Below are 22,364 nucleotides of genomic sequence, written 5' to 3'. Positions count from 1 at the left end.
AAGAGCCACTGAACAACAACAACAACAAAAAAGAAAAAAAAAAAAAGAGTCATTTTTTTAACTATGTCAATGGTCAATGTTTTAATTATTCACTGTTTAAAGGTGTTTTGTATTCACTCGGTCATACTCAAGGCCTTGCATGAGACTGGAGAGAACCAATTTTTCCTTTTGATGCTGTTTCATCTGCACCTAGTTGGATGACCCCGCCCTCCTCCCATGTTTTACAGCAATTAATATCATGAATAATGTTTCTGCCCTTACCGGGCCTTACATTGGAAATTTCTCCTGATTTTCAGACTCCATGTGTTTTATTTTTAGCTGACATTTGAACTCTGCACTGGCGTTTTTCCACTTAGCCTATATGCCTTGCTTTTTGTTGGTTAACAGCAATTGTAGCTAGCATTGCAGCACATATTGTATGTTACAAGCCTTTTTTTTTTTTTTTTTTTCTTTCCACAAGCTTTGTCTGTCTGGCTCTTTGTAATTCAGTAATTCATACCTAATAGTTTTTATTTATTTATTTATTTATTAAAAAAAATGAAAAGAAGGAAAATATCACATAATTTTCTTTATCCAGATGACAGCTTTTAGTTGTGGAAATGTTGTTTTACTTGATTACAAGATGCGATCTCTGTAGAATAAGCAGCAGATGATTTTGATGATTTTGATGACTCTCAGATCTAAAATTGCTGCTGGGTAGCTGCATATATATGAGTAAAAATATTCTAAGACACCTTTATATTCATTATAAACTACTTTTAAAAGATACAATGGGAAATTAATCTTGAAATCTGATTCGAGTTTAACAGAATGATAAAGGATCATTTTCAGAAGTGGATTAACATTAAAGCATTTTACTATCTTATCATCTAATGTTATACATAAAGTTTTATGACCATCAGTTTAGCAATTTAAAGATCCTTAATACAGTTATAATAAAATTGACTACTGCAGATAATTTTATGTTCCATTATTAAAAAAAAAAAAAAAAAAAAAAAAAACAGAATAAAAACAAAAAAAAAACACATCTTTAACTGGTTCCTTCCTTCCTTCCTTCCTTCCTTCCTTCCTTCCTTCCTTCCTTCCTTCCTTCCTTCCTTCCTTCCTTCCTTCCTTCCATCTTATTTGCTAAATTAATTATTGTGTTTATGCATTTCCCAATAATACCATTAAAGAAATTAGTATCAAATACTTGCTGTTGTTGCAATATATCGTTTTATTGCAATACATCATTATTTTTTTTACGCTTATATGAAAAGAGACTTGTTTTAGTTTTATCATCCTATGAACAATAAATAGATGATTCATTTAAATGCTTCTGACAATTGTATTAGAATATCTAGGGTTTACTTTTTTCACATAAGTCTATTTATATTATGAAGCACTATACAAATATGTAGGTTTAACTTTGGTTAAAGAATATATTCAACTGCCACAGCGGAAGTCTGTCTTAACTTTGGAAACTGTATAAAGCTTATGAATGGCAGAATATTTGCAATTCTATTTATCATTTCTATTTGGCTTCTGTGACCTTCTGCACCTGCAGGACCCAGGTTTTCTGTACCCAGAATGGGACTTTGATATCCAAAGCAGCACAATTTGCATTCAAAAAAATGCAAATAGACACTAGATTTTCAAATGGAGAGGTCCTGTTCCCTCAATTCACGAGATTATTTGTATGATTTTTCACAAGATCTTCACATCCAAGACTTTGGACTTTATTTTTGTGCATAAATGTGGGATGATCTTCTTTTTTTTTTTTTTTTAAAAAAAAAAAAGAGTTGGTTTTGGTTGCTGAGCATTTAGGAAAGAACAAAACCAAAAACAAACAAACAAACAAGCAAACAGTAACTAATCCCTTACACTCATATGAGAAGCATACATTCCCGCAAGCTGTTTGAAGTGAGGTCCCCAATCTGAAAGGTAGTCATAATTCTGATCCACATCTGACATGTCTGAGCCTAAGGAGCTGAGAGATCCTGCCAAAGAGCCAGTCCCCTCAAACGCATATCTCTGAAGTGAGTCATATGGAGGAGCACTAGGATCTGTATTGGCTTCTTCAAGCTTTTCTGAAATAAATTGCCTGAAGATGGCACTGTCAGGGCCAACCTGCAGAGACTGTCTGTAGAGGCTGTGGATTTCTGTGGTGATGTTCTTTCGAGGTTTGCATGTTCTCATGACCGTGCGGGTCCTCAGTGCTGAAATATCAAAAGCTTCTGTGTCCTCCTCACCACCTCCTTCATCATCATACCTGACAATGTTCTCTCTAAATTCTTCCACTTTCTCTGAGAAGAGGGACTTCTTCCTCTGCTGTCTTACGGCTACAATTGCCAAAAAAAACACTGACAAATAGAAACAAAATAACAAATTTTGAATGTGCTTGGAAATACTTAAAAAATAGTAATGTTTCTTAACATTGCTACAATTACAAAGTGAGGCTATCTTAACAAATTTATAGAGCTGTGATTTTTATAGTTTTTATGGTTGTGAGATTATCACAGAAGGTGGTAGAAAAATGGCTACAGAGGGACTTATAAAATGGGTGAATGAAATGGAGCAATTCTTTGGGTAGATGAGGGTTTGAAGCAGTGACGGAAACAGATTTTTTTTTTTTTTTTGAAACTGCTTTGTTTTATCACATAATATATTAATTCAACATTCAACATTTATTTATTTATTTATTTATTTTTAATCTCTCCCTCTCTTAGATTAAAGCCCTAGGAAAAGCAAATGAAAAATGAGACAATGTGTGAGCTATCCTACTTCATGGATTGAAAATAATTCAGGTCCATAGACCATGCAGGGTGTGGTTCACTTGTTTATACTACATTGATTTGGAGATTTGAAGAATCTGAAGAAATTTTTTGTGATGTTGTAGCAGTAATTACTGTTGGGGTTTTCGAATGAGAACAGCTTGTTTTTTTAACATACATTAAAGCTTTTTTTTTTTTTTTTTTTTTAAATAAATATTTTAAATCATTCTTTTCAAATCCTGTATCATTTCATTTTTAGCTGAATGATCCATTTTAAGTATTCTATGACTTTCACAGAGATTAATGGTTTCATTTTCTTCATCTAAATCTTACTGCAGTTTTATTCAGCTATTCAATAAGTAATAGTTTGTGAACTTTAATTTTTTACTTGGGACATAATATGACACAACTACTAACCATGACAGGATTTTACCTCAGTTAGGGATATGACACACCTGAAGTAGTTCTTTATTTCCCTATATACTCTTTCCTATCATTGTGAAATAGTAACATAAAACCTGAAAGCCCTGGAAATAATAATTTCTAGAATATTATCATACATTTACAAAACCCAAATAGTTTCAAGCTATAGCAAGCTATTGCATGGTGAAGTAACTCATTATATTTTAATGATAAATACAAGGATAAAGTTCCAAATAATAATAATAATAATAATAATAATAATAATAATAATAATAATAATAATAATAATAATAATAATAATAATAATAATAATAATAATGTTCAGATTATGTATAGGAATTTGTATATCCCATTTTGAATATTCGTAAAAATGCATTTCCCTGGTGTAAAGTCCAATAATTCCATTAGCTTTATTGGGCTTCTCTTTCTTTTCTTGTATTGCTACTACAGCAGATCAAAATACAAAATCAGTATAGAGCTACCAGCCACCATTTTCAAGCCTTAGTTTTCCTGTGGTTACCAATGATATACTTTATGTGATGTTATGCATAGATTAGATGAGATCATACTGTATAATGAAGGTAGAAAAAAGAATGTTCTTCACCTAGATATGTTTGCAAAATAAATAAATAAATGGGTGTTACTTAAGATTGTTTTTTATTTTTTTTTCACTGACATAGAAGTTTAAAAATGTTAGTATTGTATTTTTTCCCATTAACAAATACATTGAGAGAATCATTATCCTTGAAAGATTTAGTTTTAAAAATAATGTGATTTCTGCTATTATTGTTTCTTTCTCTCCTGACATTACATTTGTGTTGTGACACTGTTTGTTAAAGTTTTCCTGTTCATTTCGGATTATATTTTTTCACATTTTTTAATAATTTTGTTGAAAAACAGGTTGTACTAGGTTTTCACAATTTAAAATGATGATTTGATATCACATTACTCAGTAAAACCTTATTTTACCTTCATTTTTTCTGACTTCGATTTTTTTTTGTTTGTAGAGTTTCACTCTTGGTTGAAAAACTGTTTCCCTAACATGATCAGTCAATTGTTTTGTGATACTTCTGGATATCATATTTTATGCACTATGTAATTACAAGGCATAATATATATATATCATATTCTTACATAGGTAACAGTCAGAGATGGAGTTGGAAGTCTTTCCATGTTGCTTTGTTCTCATCAGCTTGAATGAGGTCTTCAGGTCCACGACCACCATCAACAACCAAGCTTTAAGATCAGTCATTTTGTCTTGTAAAACAAACCTACCCATCTTTATCACTTCTCTTTCTTTCTAAGGTACCATACCTTAACCTTTAGTCTGTCACAGACTTACAGGATGGATGAATTACTGGAACATATTGCCCAGAGAAACTGTGGATGCCCCATCCCTGGAAGTGTTTAAATCTAGGTTGGATGGGGCCCTGGGCAAGCTAGTCTAGTGGATGGTGTCCCTGCCCATGACAGGGGTATTAGAATTAGATGATCTTTAAGGTCCATTTCAACCCAAACCATTCTGTGATTCTATGAATGGTTGCTACTGTACACCTGCTGTTATGGTATGTCAGTGTCATCAAATCACTCATCAAACACTACACTAAAAATTTGTATCCCACTAATAATGGGTTCTATTTTCTTTTTCTGAAAAAGATCAAATGCATTGTAGCAGTGATTGCTGCCAGGTATAGTTTGCAACAGCCGTAGCCCTGAGCAGGGCAGGAACAGCCAGCCTTGGCTGGGTAGGTCTGGATTTGTAAGTGCCATTCACCAGCTATGCATGACTAGGGCTTTACATTCCAGAGGTACAAAGATATCTCCTATGCATTTACAGTGTTCACTTTTCACATCCATAATATACTTTGTAATGGAAATAAACTTGGTGTCTCCTGACAGGGAAAAATGCACAACATTTGGAGAAATGTCTTTCTGGAGATTTTACTTAGAGAATAACAGAGGTCACCTGGTCCAAACCCCTGCTCAAGCATGACCATCATAAGCAGGTTGCCCAGCACGATGTCCAGGCAGCTTTAGAAGATCTCCAATGAAGAAGACTCCACAACCTCTCTGAGCAGTCTGTGCCACTGCTTAGTCAACCACATAGCAAAGAACTGCTTTCTGTTGTTCAGATGGAACCTCTTATGCTTCACATTTTGCCTGCTTATTCTTGTTCTGTCACTGGACACCACTGAAAATCACAGAATTGTCTAGGTTGGAAAAGACCTCAAGATCATTGAGTCCAACCTCTGACCTAACACTAACAAGTCCTCCAATAAGCCAGGTCACTAAGTTCAATATCTAAAAGTCTTTTCAGGACCTCCAGGGATGGTGACTCCACCACTTCCCTGGGCAGCCTGTTCCAATGTCTAACAACCCTTTCGGTAAAGAAGTTCTTCCTAATATCCAACCTAAAACACCCCTGGTGCAACTTTAGCCCATTCCCCCTCATCCTGTCATTAGGCATATGGGAGAATAGACCAACCCCCCCCACCTCACTACAGCCTCCTTTAATGTACTTATAGAGAGCGATACGGTCACCCCTGAGCTTTCTCTTCTCCGGGCTGAACAAACCCAGCTCCCTCAGCCACTCCTCGTAAGACTTGTTCTCCAGACCCCTCACCAGCTTCATTGCCCTTCTCTGGACTCACTCGAGCACCTCGATGTCCTTCTTGTAGCAAGGAGCCCAAAACTGAACACAGTGCTCAAGGTGCGGCCTCACCAGAGCTGAGTACAGGGGTACAATCACTTCCCTAGACCTGCTGGCCACACTGCTTCTGATACAAGCCAGGAGGCTGTTGGCCTTCTTGGCCACCTGAGCACACTGCTGGCTCATATTCAGCTGGCTATCAAACCAGTATTCCCAGGTCCTTCTCCGCCATGCAGCTTTCCAACCAGCTTTCCAACTCCCAGGTGCAGGACCCGGCACTTAGCCTTGTTGAACTTCATACAGTTGGCCTCAACCCATTGGTCCAGCCTATCCTTATCCTCCTGCAGAGCCTTCCTACCCTCAAGCAGATCAACACACACACCTAACTTGGTGCCATCTGCAATTTAAAAAAAAAAAAAAAAAAAAAAAAGAGCCTGGCTTCATCTTCTTTGTACTTTTCCTTCAGGGATTTATACATATTGATGAAATCCTGCTAAACCTCCTCTGCTTCAGGTTGATCAGCCTGGACAGATACAGTTGCTCAGTTTCTGAGTGTATCAGTTTCTCTTTATCTTTTATTATTTTGTGTTGATCTTAGCTGTACATACCTAAGGCAGAACGTATTATTATGTACCTAATTTATTCTTATAATAACCAATCTCCTTTACTAATGCTGTCTTCAGCTTTACCTAGGCTCAATATTGACTTTGAATTCTCAGATTTTTATTATAATTAATGCTAAATAATTAAAGCAAACTTTTAAGGCATGGTGTTAGGATTCAAATTTTACTGAAAACTGGAAAAAATATTTAGATTTAAGAAAACAGAAAAGAAATTAAAGATTTGACTTATTGATTTTTTTTTTTTCTCAATAAAACTGCACTTCCATATTTCCTGTCTGGGATTATCTTTATTCATTTATTTATTTTACATAGTCATGATTACTGTAAAAAAAAAAAAAAAAAGTCATTTATCTTACTTCTACTTACCCAGGAATATTAGTATGCAAGCCAAAACAGCAACTAAAGCTTCTGTACTGAGACCCATGGAATACATGAAAGCTCCATATCGACAGTAGAAGGTGTTCACTTTAGTGTCACAATCACAGACAGTGACAGTGAGAGTATTTGTGCTTGTAAGTGGTGGGGATCCATTATCCAGAATTAATATTGGCAAATAGAAATAAAACTGTTCTTGTCTACTGAAACCACTTTTTGCTGTGAAAATCCCAGCTGTGTTATCTAGAAGATAATTTTTGTACATGATAGGCATTTATCACAATAAACAATAACAATAAACAATAAAAACAATAACAATAAAAATCCAGTGGAATATGACCTATTTAAAAACAATGCTACTGTTCAACATTAGCAACGTTAAGAAAGTAAAGCCAGCCATGGATATGTGAACTTTCCTTGTGTCAACTGTGAATAATTGCATTTGTTTTGTCATATGTGTTCCAGGTTCAATAATAAAAATTGACCTTAAAGCTGTTTTAATGTTTGAAGCTACAAAATTCCAGTGTATAGTATCTGATAGCTGCTCAGGCCAATTAATTGGTTCTTATAATGGTTCCTGCAACCAGCTGTTAACAATACAGCAGCTCACAGATGAAATATAGACAGTTTACCAATCCAAAAGGTCCAAAAATGTGCCTGACAGCACACAGAGAAAGCAGGTAAAAAGTAAAAGAAGACAAAGAAAGAAAGAAGAAAAAAAAAAAAAAAAGTTGACTGAAATAGTCTTTTATTTCTTTCCCTGAGAGAAAACTGGAGCTAGCTTAGCACCTATTATCTAAAGGAGGGAAAAGTTGTTAGTCTCTCACCTTACTTTAACTACTAATGTTTAATAAGTTCTGTATAAAACCCAATAAACAGTTTAAGTACAGCCCCTTCTGAACTCCTTATGAACTAATTCTAATCTGAAATTTAGCTCACTGGAAAACAAATTAAGACTACTGAAATCTGCACACAAAGGAAAAAAAAATATTTATACGTGTATGTCAGGTTTTTGATCATGGCAGGATGAATAACCACATGAGTTCATACATTTTTATGAACATACATCCATTAAATTTATAGCATATTTATCCAAAGTCTACTGAAGTTAACTCCCCCTATTTAAGTCTTTCCATGTTTCTTAGTCATAGTTCAGAGGACAACCGTGAGATAAAAGGCTCCAGATCTTTAGACTCACTTTTCCTCTTGCCTACTACTATCCCAAATCACCCAGCCATTTGTGTGAAATGCAGCAGAAAGGTAGAGACAGAAGGATGAGCATATGATGCTGGAAAATATTTTTCTTTTTTTCTTATCAATAGCCTCCAAAAGGAACTGAATATACTGCATATCTTTGCTTGGACTTTGTGCAGAACGAGCAAATGTGGGAAAAGCTCATTGTACACAATTTGATCTTAATGTAACAAGTTATCTCTTCTTGGCACTGGGTGAGAGGTTAATGAAGCTGGGAACTGAAACATATTAAAACATTGACTTTAACTTTGAAGATATTAAGAAAAGTCGTTTGCCATTTAATATAGTCTGAACTTTCCAAAACTTACTTCCATTGATTTATTCACCTAGCAAGAAAATTCAAATAATTAGCAATGTCAATAAGAGCAATGTGTACTTTAGCTGAGTCTGAAGAAGCTCTTCATATTCTCAGAAGACTGACTCTAAGTGGTTGCATTTCCTGCAGTTACTGTATTTACATTTTTTGCCTTGGACTGTTTTTGCTTGGTAACTATGTTACTCTTTTTAAGAGTTTCAATCAATCGCAGTTCTGAATAACATTAAAATTCATATAGGAGACATTTATATGGTGTCATCAGTAACAAATGAATGTAGTTTAAGTTGTTTTAGGAAATAAGATTACTTTCCTATTAATTTGTGTTTATAATTTTGGTCTTACTGAAGTGATGAAGTAACAGACTTGCACTAACAACAATCTTCTCTTTCTGGAAATCTTATTTCTTAAATAAATGCATAGCTTTAACAATAAAGCTGGTACTTTCCACTACATCCTACATTAAGAAGATAAATTATAAGGAATAGCAGTGTGTTTTTGTTGTTGTTTTGTTTTGTTTTGTTTGTTTTTTGTTGTTGTTGTTGTTGTTGTTTTTGTTTTTAGTCTCAGATTTATTTATTTTTTCTTTTCATTGATATAAAATCATCTTTTGCCATTTAGTTTACTTGACTGAAAAAGGAAAATAAACTGATATTATCAAATTATTGTTTTGAAATATGCTTCATGTTGTGTTCTTATAACATTTTCTATATAAGTGGAAATTTTTATAAAATTGGTGATGTGAAGACCATTCGAAACATCCGTCTTTCATTAGAAAAGTCTTAAAGAGCACATGAATGACAGTACCTTGATTATCTTTGACAGTAAAATGTGAGTTGTTTGTACTTTCCTGAGCCAATGAGAAGTAAAAATGATGACTTTCTTCTGAATCATCTTTATCCACTGCACTGATGCTCTGAATTAGCTGGAAACACATATAAGTGCAATTGTTAAACTACAAAAGCGTTCAATGTTCCTTTAAAATGATAAAAGGACATATCATGTTAAGCCACTGATGCTAGAAATGAAGTTTATAAATACATATTGAGTGTATGTTATGTACTCACAAAGATACAGCTCCTATATCCAGTCTCATTGAGACTGGTAATCTGCAAATATTCTGCTTTTATTTTTCATCTGTTTGAGAGCTAGGCATTAAAATATTGAGAAAATATATGATTTCCTGGATCAAAAGACAAGGTACAAATGAAGTTTTCATAAAATAAAAAAAAGCAATCATATATATAGTATTTAGTCCTTTTTTTTTCTTCTTTTTCTCTCTTTCTCCTACCCTACCTCCAAGGTGCCAAGGTGAAAGGTGATTCTACATTTAAACAAATTATTCTATACAAAATACTTTTCCTTCCAGCCCACACACATATTGACATCATTCAACTGATATTTTGTAGCTGCAGTAAGAGAGATATGTTGACAAGTTCCTGTGCTGAAGTATTGATTTTGAATATTATAATAGATTATGGAATTTCTTGGTCATTTTTTTCTCAAGAAAATAAAATATAATTCATTTAAAAATATGTCAAAATAGATCATCATTTGTAAGATAACATCAAAAGTAACATTTAACATTTGAAAGAATCTATTTTATGTCTGTAAAGAAACAACTAAATAAATACTTAATAAATTAGATATGTTTCTGCTAACAAAGTGCTTAAATTTTTTACTTTTACCAGAAAACATTTAGTGACCTGGCCATCAGGATATAATAGTAAGTGAGGATCATTGATCATGCCGCTTCAAGTCTACCAACTTTAAGAAAAGATAGTGCCCAATTTTAACTTGGGTTCTATTTTATCAGTCACCTCCTGCCTTATTTGTACCCAAGAGACCTGCATACTCAACTTACCCCAAAAGAGAAAGCACATATATGCTACAAGAAGTACTTTAAAAGCAAAACCAGCAGTAAGTCAATACAAGTGACTACAGCCTTCCATCTGTGCTTTTGAAAACTCTTTCCTGATTATTTTTTTTTTTTTTCAGTGAAAGATCTAAGAATTCAATATTTTATTTTTTTTCAAACAAGCTAAGTTTGATGAAATCAACACAGCAGTGTGCAAATTGTGGCTTCTACTCTAGAAGCTTTTTATTCTTATTACTCTGTCTTTTTTATACATAAATATATATATATATATTTCAAATCTATATTTTCACTCCGTATGAGGAACCTTGATAAATATTTATTGTTACTATTGAGAAGAGATTGTTGAGTAATATACTTAGTGACAGTGTACAAAGGATGCAAAATTCATTAGGAACAGGTTTTTCTTTTCTCAGAGCAAACAAAATATCTAAGGTGATGCAAATTCAGGTATTGGCAGGAAGTTCAAGATATCAGTGAAGAACAATAGCTGATCCCTAATGTTACACTGGGAATAAATAATAGTCTTTATTTTGGTAAGGGGATAATATTCCCAGAATATTCCTAATATGAACAAGAACAGAGAGCAAAACTATATATATGGTCTAAAACATAAATGAGTAACATATTTTTATGATATTGTTCTGCCATATACTACAAAAAAATAACAAACAACAACAACAACAAAACTCTGTTGGTATTTGATGAGGTTTTGCTGGTAATATTTTCATGTCCAGAGGTAAGAAAAAGCTTTTAAAGGTTGTATATTTGACCATAATATTCAAAGTCTATCAAATTACACTGAATATGCAGATTCAGCTTGCATATAGCAGTAAGACATAAAGACAGCTTCTAATACAACTTCATTTCTAATTTGGCTACTAAAATATAGAAGAATTACCTACCATTGGCAACCTATTAAAAAAAAAAAAGTCCAAGAATAGATGATTTGTTTTTTACACATCCAGTTTTTGTTCTGACTAATAATTATTTAACCACATATTAAAAATATCTTTGAAATGTATATTTTTAGAAATGTATCATTTGAAAAATCACAAAATTACTGCAGCTTTAAATACTGTTTTGCTATTTCATTATTAAATTCTGTAATTTTATATACAGAATGCATTAATTCCCATAAATTTCATCTGTATCTGTTCCAATAAATACAATACTGAGGAGTACATGTCTATCTGAAAAAGAAAATAAAAATCCCTTGTTTTGGTTTGCACTGTGCTGTTCTTACACAAAGCTAAGATTTCTATGGTTATGTTCAGCATATTCACATGTTTTTAAGAATTCTCCCTAGAAGTGGAGGACAGTGCAAACCCTTAATGTTTATTTCGTACTATAACACTTCTATTAAGACTCAGCAAAACTGAGATGAGTCTATAAAATATTCAGAAACCAATAGGCGGCTCTGATTTTTCTGAGCATACAATAAAACTCACCAGGAGAAAAGCTGTATATCTATATAAATATATATAGATATAAAACACATCTCTTATACTTCTGTACATCTAACCTCAGAGATTCTAGCCTTTTACTGGGGACATCATCACCACAGACAGAAACACTGCACTTTTTACTTGTGAGTCAAAATTTAGGAAAAGCTTGATATTTTTGTGTGTGTACAAACAAATAAACAAACAAACAAACAAAAAGTGAATATTTTGCTTCTGATTGTTGTATTGACTCAAATTGCTAAAATAAAATAAAATAAAAAATAAATAATAAAATAAAATAAAATCCTGGGAAGGATATTTGATACAACAAACCCTACATTTTCCAGCTATTGAAGATATAAGGATTTGACTTAAAGACTTGCAGGTTTCAACTGAATTCACTAAGGTTTGAATTTAGTTCAAAACACATGGTTTCTAACCAAAATATTCTAAAACACACACATGCACACATACACACACACACACAAAAAAAAAAAAAAAAAAAAAAAAGTCTAAATGTTGTCTAAATCTGGTTCTCCCAGATGATGTTATGCTGTGACTGAAAATCTCAGGCCTAGGTTTTATACCTGTGACATTAACGTGAATCAAATCTGTTATTTATTTGTTTGTTTAGAATGTTAACAGTCAAACAAGGAGATGTATCTTTCTTTCACATGTTCTGTGGTGCTTTATTCAGTAAGGGAAAATACCTATCAGTCTTCTGAAATTTGTATTTCAAACTGTACACATATCAACATAATTATTTTTGGAATTAGACAAAATATATCCTATGTTTGTAGTACTAAAATAGTCAATCTCAGAGGAAATAGTGTCATCTCAGAACAGATCTTCATGGCAATGAGAAAAATGGTAGCTAACTCCTTCACACTTACCTGGTTAGAAACTGCATTTTCACAAACAAATGTTTCATAAAATTTAGCGAATTCTGGTGCATGATCATTAACATCAAGAACTTGGATATATACATATGCTTCTGAAATTTTTTCAGGATTTCCTAATGGTTAAAGGAAGATGGAAATAAAAATTTATCAGTTATCTGCTATATATTTTAAAGTAATATAGACTAGAGAGAATATTATTTATATTTCACAGTGGAAAATAGTCACTGACACTTACAGACACATTAAATACTAAATCTTTTAAAATAATTCTGTTAATATATAACCTGCAATATGATTTAGCATGTGCTTTTGAAGTTAAACTTCTAGTCTTAATTGCTAACATAGAAATAAGGGTGCTTTTTTGCTTTGCTGGGGTTCTGTCTTGAAATGAGTTTGTTTTTCTTCTCCAACATTATGTTAAATTACAATAGAATGTCATAGTACTTCTTACAAAAGTTTGGATATGTTCACTTTTTCATTTACTAAGTTGGAAACTGATTTAAATGTAAAAAATAAAATTTGATCTGCAGAAATTAAATGAGGTTTTGTTCATGAAGAGCATCTTATTATCATGGATACCACAATGGTTGGTCACAACTTTTAAGAAATTCTATTACTTGATATACTTATACTTCTTTACTACACTGTACTCCTTTCATATTTTGAAATTTTGAAGTTTTTAGTGAAAAACTCACCAAAATGTATATAATTTCAAAATACTTGTGCCACTGCTAACCATGAATAATTGTAATAGACACTGATAGTTGGTCCTAGCCGAAACAGAAAGTTGAGACTTCTATAAAGAACAGAGTTGGAATTTGGAAAAACAGAGCTATTCTACCCACTGGTCCCAAACATATATTTGTAAAGAAGTCTGCGTTTACTCAGACATGTGTACAGCTTTACTCTTGATGGAATTGTTAGATGGGATTACAGTTATTTTCCAAGTATTATTCACACAGCAGATTTAATACATAGGCATTTGATACTCATGAAAGCTTTAGTGCTTCTCTTAGATGAATATACTTTACTACTGTGGCTATGTAAAAGCTATGTTAATATGGCTTATTTCCAAATGAACAGGAAAATAAAGTTGCCAATATAAGACACTTCAATTCCTGCATTTACTGCATTTACATTAGGTTATATTGCTGTAACTGTCTCAGACAAGGAAAATCCAAACCTAATTATAATAATTTAATGATAGAAAATTGTGTGTGGAATAGGCCCTAAAATCAATCAATCAATCAAAAAACCAAAACCTTATGCAATAAAAATGTTCATAAATGTCACCTTGTCCTGGTTTCAGGTGTGATAGAGTTAATTTTCTTCATAGTAGCTGATACGGTGCTGTGCTTTGGATTTACAATGAAAATAATGTTGATACCTGTTGTGGTTTAACCCAGCTGGCAGCTAAGCACCATACAGCCATTCATTCACCCTCTCCCCTCCCTCTCTGGGATGAGAGAGAGAATCAGAAAAAAAAAAGAAGCCCGTGGGTTGAGATAAAGACAGTTTATTAGGACAGAAAATAAAGGAAAATTATTATTATTATTATTATTATTATTATTATTATTATTATTATTATTATTATTATTATTATTATTATTTAATATTAATAATTAATTAATTAATTAATGATATTATTATTAATAATATTATAATTAATAATAATAATAATAACAACAACAACAACTTGTACAAAACAAGTGATGCACAATGCAGTTGCTCACTATCCACTGACTGATGCCCAGCCTATCCCAGAGCAGCCAGTGCCCCCACCCCAGCCAGTCACCCCATGTTAATTGTTCAGCATGATGCCATATAGTACGGAATACCCCGTTGGCCAGTTCAGGTCAGCTCTCCTGGGTCTATCCCCTCCCAGCTCCTGCTGCACTCCCAGCCTGCCCACTGGCAGAACAGAGCGAGAAACTGAAAAGTCCTTGGCTTAGCGTAAGTACTGCTCTGCAACACTTAAACCATCAGTGTTTTATCAACATTATTCTTATCCTAAATCCCAAACACAGCACCCTACCAGCTACTAGGAGGAAAATTAACTCTATCCTAGTCAAAACCAGGACAATACCGTGCTGATGTTTTATTTGTTGCTTAGTAATTCTTGCACTAAGCCAAGGACTTTCCTACTTCTCGAAGTGCCCTGAGTGCAAGGAGGGTGGGGTACACCAGAATTTGGGAGGTAACACAGCCAGGACAGCTGACCCAAACTGACCAAAGGAATATTTCAAATCACATGACACCTTGCTCAACATTTACATTGGACATACCCAACCTTTAGGAAGGACAGGCTAGGGAGATGAGTATGGAGTTTCACCCTATATGTCAATGACCAGTTGGAATGTATGTGGCTCTGCCTTTGGATGTTTGAGGAGCTAAAAGAGAATTTATGGGTTAGGATTAAAGGGAGGGCAGGGACAGGTGATATTATAGTGGGGGTCTACTACAAGACACCTGTCCAGGAAAAAAAAAAATGATGAAAATTTCTAAAAACTGTTAGGAAAAGTCCTGGTCCTACTGGGAGACTTTTTAACCACCCTGACATCTGCTGGATGGACAACGCAAAAGTGTATTAAGCAATCCAGGAGGTTCATGGAATGCATCGGTGATAAATTCCTTCTCCATGTGATACAGAAGGCAAAGAGGAAAGGTGTTGTGCGGGACCTTGTTCTCACCAATGAAGAGGGGCTTGTGGGTAATGTATAAGTCAAAGGTAGTCTTTGTTTCAATCACCATGAAAATGTGGATTTCAAGTTCCTTAGGGCAGCTAGGAGGTTACACAGTAAACTCACTAAGCCCCATCCAACCTGGCCTTAAACACTTGAAGGGATGGGGAATCCACAACTTCTCTAGGCAACCTGTGCCAGTGCCTCACCACATTCTAAGTAAAGAATATCTCCCTTATCCTAATCGAATTCTACCCTCTTGTAGTTAAAGCCATTACTCTACTCCCTGAACAAAAAGTCCCTCCCAGCTTTCCCATAGCCCCCGTTTCGGTATTGGAAAGTTATTATAAGGTCTCCCTGGAGCCGTCTCTTCTCCTGACTGAACAACCCCACCCTCTCAGCCTGTCTTCATAGGAGAGGTGCTCCAGTTCCTGAGCCCCTTGTGGCCCTACTCTGGACTTGTTCTAACACATCCATGTCTTTTTTGTGCTGGGGGCCCCAGACCTGAATGCAGTACTCCAGGTGGGATCTCACAAGAACAGAGTAGAGGGTGAAAATCACCACTCTCAATGAGCTGGCCATGCTTCTTAAGAAGCTTAAGTCCAGATAGAATTGAATCTGTACAAGGACATCAAAGCAAACAAGAGGTCTTCTACAAGTACCTCAATGACAAAAGGAGGCTAGGGAAAATATGTGCCCTCTCTGGAAAGAAACAGAATACTTAATTATTCAGAACATTAAAAAGGTTTAGGTAATGAAATCTCTGCTTTAGCAAGGGGGTTGAACCAGATGACCTGCAGGATTTCCTTCCCACCTCAACCATTCTGTGATATTGTAAACCATAAAACTGGGATGAGTTATGCAATTTTCTTTCCAGTTTTCTCCCCTATCCCACTAATGACAGATCTGAAAAGAATGTGTTAGAAAGAACAAATTGTTTATAATCTGTTATAAATAACAGTAATAATAAATAGTTACTGGTACCTCTTATTTGCTGTATATGCTTCTTTTTTGCTGCTTTTTTTTTTTTTTTTCTTCTCTGTGGGCTGTTTTAAGGTCACTTTTCATTTTATCACTGGGCTGTATTGTGTAACACTCCCTCACGAATGATAAAAGCAGTGATCACAAGCCTAATCTGATACCTGCTCTCAGCATTACTGTTAACTTTGGGAACCATCGCTTGAAAACTATCAACAATTATACTTACTACCTTTTCTCCTCAGAGATCCGATTTGTGGAGGAAGGACAAGGAATTACACCTTCCCCTTCTTCTTCACCTTCCCTTCCTACTCCAGGCCAGATACAATAGCTCTTAAGAATTTTGAATTTCTTTGGATGTTTAAACCTGTATTGATATGTCTCCTGAATGTGTTTCTAGTTTGGTGAAAGGTTAAACATCTGTTTAAGAATATCACCCAGAGATCTGCTGGGAAACAAGCTAGTTATGAATGTCAGGGTGTGGGAGATAGTATGAACAGGTATGCAGAACAGTGGGCACTTCCACTGTTTTGGAACTTTACCTCTGAACAAGTGCAGAATCCTGAAAACTGGTAAAGTGTTTGGAAAAATATGCTGTCACTGGCAATTCCAGAGAGATGTAAATCACTGCAGCATTCTGTGGCCTGGCCCATTTCTACTGAGCTATGTTCAACACTATTCAGCACCCTCAAGGGGAAGAAAATGTGTCTGGATCTGATGCCAAGACTGAGCTTTGAGAAGCTAGAAAGTCTTTGACTTAGTGTAAGTACTGATCAGCAACAACTAAAACATCATTGTGTTATTGACATTTTCTTTATCCTAAATCCAAAAGACAGCATCATACAAGCTACTATGAAGAAAGTTAACCCTATCACAGCTAGAATGAGGACACACCTGAAAACAGCAGAAGGAAGATCTCAAGGTACTGAATACCTCTTGGAAGTCCTTCACCTATCAGCAAATTCAATCCACGTTTAGATGGCACTAATCATCACTTAGCTCTTAGAAAGGTCTGCTTTCACCACAGTGTAATATATCTACACCAGTACACAAGAAATTTTGTAGCAACAATACTATTCATACTTACTTGAATGTATTGTTGGATAAGAGACACAACGGAGACATTTTCCAATAAATAAAATCATATTAAGATATTCTAGGAGTACTAAATATCTATTAGATTACGCATGTCAATATCTCAATCTGCTCTGTCTAAAACACAAGTATGTTACTCACAGAACATTCATTACAGTTAAAATATGCTTCATGATGTGTATAAGTGTCACTGCCTATCACCCATTCAGAAGTCCTTAAGACATTTTCTTAAAATAATCTAATGGACTTTTAAGAGAAACCTTTCTGCATCACTTCAAACTATATGGCTTTGGGTGGTTCTTACATTTCTTTTTAAATTTATAATCCACTAGTTCCTTGGAGCAGACATTTGATTTCTTGGGACTTATGGAATCATAAGTCCCAAGAAATCAGCTTTGAGTCTTTTGCCAAAGAAATGACAGCAAAAGCAATACCACCGAGATAAATGGCTAGATAGTCAGAAGTTTCACATAACTATTCCTCCTGTGAAATCATTAGAGCTGTGTTAATTTACCAAAGCTTATGATCTGTCAGTGTCATCTCAGAGATAGTTCTTTGGGGAATGACATTTCTTGTGTTTAATCCCAATATTCACAATAATATAATAGACAATGAAATAATGCTTTATTTATTTTATTTTATTTACAAAAAGTAGCACACATCCGTTTTAGAAATCATACACAGAGTGCATGACTTAACCTTTTTAGTTAGGTCAGAGATGGGTGTGTAATAGACTTTGTAATTCTATAAGGAGTGAGGGGATAATTTTAGTGCCTTCAGCCATACAGAAAGAGGCATGGGTAAAGCCCTTCCAGCTATCTTGGCTTATTCTTAACTTGCTTGTTCATCAGATTCATGGATGCTGTGTTGACTTATATCCTACCATCAAATAAATGCACACACAAACAGCACCTAGTTACTAGTAGGGACATTGGAACTAATCTGAAAAGAAGTCTATCAACAAAAGTATTTATGGCCAAAGAAGGGTGACAATTACACACTGAATTAATGATATGATCCATGACTGAAACCTTCAAAGAGCTATAAATTCTGCAGTCATGAAGTAGCTCTATAACACAATAAAAATGGACATCTGAAAAATCCTATGGACAAATGACGTCTCTTTAGGGCAAGTTTAAGTAAGACTAACTTTTCCACTAGAAATATAGAGAAATGAGAATGAAATTGAGCTCAAGCCAGTTTCTATCATGCGGATTTTTTTCATTCATTTTTAGTTCAATTGAGGGAAAGCTGAGCCAGTCATTCTAATTAAAAAATTAATTAATTGTCTGAAAATCATCTTCTGACTCTATAAATCACTGTCGTGTAAATATGATGGCTTAAGGATCTTTTGCTGTCATGTTTGCTTCTGTTATGACTGTTAGAATGCTTCTATTTATGCTTTAGACTTGCACTTGGTGGAAGCTTACTAAAACCAAGTAAAAACTGATCAAATAAATCTTGATTTCTCTTGAGCTGGAAAAAATCCTATGTATAAACTGGAATAAGGTTCAACAGGTTGCAGGTTCCCACTACTTGAGTTTAAACTCATGTGAATTAGATCTTCTTCTGGGCTCCTTTAAACATGGTATCTCAACTTAATGATCCACATCACAAGTCATGAAATAACAGGCAAATTACTCTCAATAATTTCTGATCTCTGTCATCACAGTAAAGGCAAAAGGCTTGGGTCCTGTATAAATGCCAGGACATTGAATAAGCCCCCAGAGAGGTTGCTGCTGTAATGCAGTTTCAAGTTCTATCTCAACTTCAATGAATAGCTAGTGTGGATGAGGTCTAATGTCATTTTGATTTGGCCTCAGTGGAGCTACAATGTCATCCACATGTCATCCACAAAATGTCTCATGTACATAGTGTATGGTAGGACTATATTTCAAGGAATAAAATGTTACTAGTTCAAAATATAAATAATTTCAGGTATGTCCGTAGCAAGGTGACCTAACTTCAATGCTTTGGAATATATTTTTATAGACAGTGACCTTATCATCACTAAAGAAATAAAGAATAAAAATAAGAATATGGAGATAATGAGTCTGTCTGCAATAACTTTCATTACTATGAAAGACCTGCTTTTTTTCTGCTCAGGAGATACTTATTCATTTGTAACATTTGGTTCTTTCCTTTTTTATTGTTTAGCTGAACAGAAAAGTCCAGACCAAAATCATCCTGCTGTGTTTCCATAGTGTTATTCAAGACATGACAAAAATATGCCAGAGATCAACTTTACCATCGCCTGCCATCTGTCCAACAACAAGAAAAGTGACATATATTTATATTTAAAAACACCCAGAGAAGCTGAAAAGGAAGGTAATACTATCAATTTTCAAACACAAAATAAAGACTTCACTGAAAAAGGTTACTGGATATGTTGCATTGAACTTCTAGCAGTAAAATTCTGACATATATACAGGGAATGCTTCCTTTGAGGAACTAATGAATATATGTTTAAAGTAGATTTAACTATAAATAACATTTCAATGAGATTCAGAATTAAACTAACATGCTAAAAGTATTTAGCAAATCTGTTTGATTTATTGATTAGCCAGTTTTGTATATTTGTATATTTTGGCTTTTTCTTCTCCTTTGTAGGGATTGATATGAAGAGTTTTTAAAAAGTATCTTAATAATCTTGCTAAACCACTTTATAAGGTAGTAGCTGTTAATTTTCTAGAGCATTATCCCAGAGTTAGGGCAAGCAGGTAATCAAAAGTACAAATGGAGGCAATTGTATTTGACTTTCAAACAAAAATGAGAGAGGAAAACTATATATAGGAGATTTCAGAGATTTAATTGTCACTGAAGAGAAGTCTAACTGATTTAGGCCTTACATTCATGATTAATTTGAGCCACAGGTTTCTGACTGGTGTTAAATTAGACCCTGGTTAATTTCACACTAGTCAAAAATCTGGTGTGAAATTAACCAGGGTTTAATTTAACATAAGATCTTGCACTGCAGGAGCAATTCATATGCTTCAGTGTAACTTGAAAGTGTTACATGCTCAATCCCATTACAATTTCTTATTTATTTATTTATTTATTTTTTATAAGGTCATCTTTTATGAAAGAGCACAGGACCTTGGAGCTCAAATGCATTCTGCCTCTATTTAACTAATCATTTTAATAATGTTACTTCATGTAGCAAGCAATAGTAGTATAATGAGAAGGAAGCATGCATTCTTCATTTAAAATAAGGCATATTCAGAGGATAATTACAGTTTGCAGTATATAAAGCACAGTGTTCCTTAAATTCCTTACTCACTGGTTTCTGTGGCTGTAACAGTTATGTTGTGCCAAGAAGCAATCTCTCGGTCCAGAGGTTCAGTTGTAATGATTGTTCCATTGTGTTCATTGATGCTGAACAATCTCTTTAAATGTATGCCTTGGACAATAGAATACCTGCACAAAAAAAAAAAAAAAAGAAAAAAAAAATGTGAAGCGAGAGATTCCCTAATACTGAAATGTTCCTTGAGAAGGACATATAAAGCTATTGTCAGCTGAGAAAACAAAGCTGTGCATATATCCATATAAATGTGTGCTGCAACAACTCAGAAGTCATGAAAAATGTACACTTATAAACATTTAAAATTCACTACTGCCAAGATCAAAGCTCTTCTTTTTATAAAACTAAATATGTCTCAGATCTATATTAATGTGAACTGAATCTGAAATGCATTATTCATTCTTACATCTAAGTCAGGCTCACAGCAGGTGAATGACTTCACTGAAAAGAAACAGCAAAAGTGCCACTTGTGAAATGAATAACACTAACAGCTAAGTGGAGGTATAATGGTAAATCTATTTTATCATTGCTGACATGCTCTGATGCTGAGGGAATGGGCATTATAAAGAAAGAAAGACAACTATGTATAATGAAGCGTCACATAGGCAGGCTACAAAATCCTAAAGTAGAAGATGATTGCAAATGAGTCCACTGCTCCTGAGTCTTCATTTAAAACACTGGATGCTATGTCCATATGCAGACATGCACGTGCACACATATGTACATACATACCATTCAAATTGTTAAAGTCACAGGCCAGAGATGGACTGAAAAAAGACACCAGAGATATTGGTTCAAATGGAAAGGATATTTACCAATATTCTTTCATGACATGAAAAAAAAAATCAATCAAAACAAACAAACAAACAAACAAACAAACAAAAAAAAAAACACAACTGTGCCACAGTTCCTAGCAGAGTCCATGTCACAGAAGTAAAATCTGTTTTCAAGGTTTAAAACGTTCTTACCATTCCACTTTGGAATTCCCACAAATAATTATTCCCTCTTTTATTGTACGTCTAATTTTGTTTCAAAAAGACTTTCTATCTCTTGTTGGTATTTAATATTGTTGGTATTTAAGACTAGGTATTTAAGACATGTCAGCATTTGGATGATTCTCTAACTTTTGATTTAGATATTGCAGACCACAATATGACTTTATGGGTTTTGTTTCTTTTTTTTTGGTTAATTTAGAAACTGGAGTTCTGATTCAGCACAGCCAGATATCTAGATTATGTGTACCTGCTGTCATTTATAATATCAATGGTTTCAAAATTAGATTCATATGTGGAAGTTAGCCAAATATTTGTATATGGAAGTGACATGCTCTATTTTAAAGCAATTCAGTGATGCGATATATGTTTCACTGTTCAGACATACTGACTTCCTAGCAAGTTCCATGAAAGTATTTCAGATTTAGAAGTCATAGATAAGCACTATATTTGCATGTTTTATTGGAGATGCTATAAAATCATCTAATTAAACAGCAAAACATGTCATTTAAACAAAAAGTTAAGTATATAACCAAGAAACCAAACCTAAATTTTTATACATAGTCTTTTTTATTCTTATTTAATCTAACCTATAACTATCTTACTAAATAACAGTAAATTAATAAGAAAATATAGTAAATGGCGCTGCATTTTACTGAAACCCTAATTATGTTATATTTGTGTGTGTGTGTGTGTGTGTGTG

The 22,364-nt window shown here is 34.0% G+C and overlaps 1 protein-coding gene across 8 annotated transcripts in view; it reads right to left on the bottom strand.

Annotated features, from left to right (window-relative positions):
* Nucleotides 1-1,771: 1,771 nt before the first annotated feature.
* LOC137850893 (cadherin-19-like) overlaps nt 1,772-22,364 on the bottom strand; it is a 107,160-nt gene continuing 86,567 nt past the window's right edge. For all 8 annotated transcript variants that reach the window (XM_068671408.1, XM_068671410.1, XM_068671407.1 and 5 more), the window contains 5 exons: nt 20,649-20,785; nt 12,606-12,727; nt 9,199-9,316; nt 6,816-7,067; nt 1,772-2,342 (listed from right to left, as the gene is read on the bottom strand). In XM_068671408.1, the coding sequence (XP_068527509.1) occupies nt 1,852-2,342; nt 6,816-7,067; nt 9,199-9,316; nt 12,606-12,727; nt 20,649-20,785 (1,120 nt within the window). In that variant the 3' untranslated portion in view covers nt 1,772-1,851. The remainder of the gene's footprint in view (nt 2,343-6,815; nt 7,068-9,198; nt 9,317-12,605; nt 12,728-20,648; nt 20,786-22,364) is intronic.

This window comes from Anas acuta, chromosome 2 (genome assembly GCF_963932015.1).
Source record: "Anas acuta chromosome 2, bAnaAcu1.1, whole genome shotgun sequence".
Classification (NCBI taxonomy): Eukaryota; Metazoa; Chordata; class Aves; order Anseriformes; family Anatidae; genus Anas; species Anas acuta.
The sequence above is the reverse complement of the archived record's forward strand: the minus strand, read 5'-3'. Positions and strand labels throughout refer to the sequence as shown.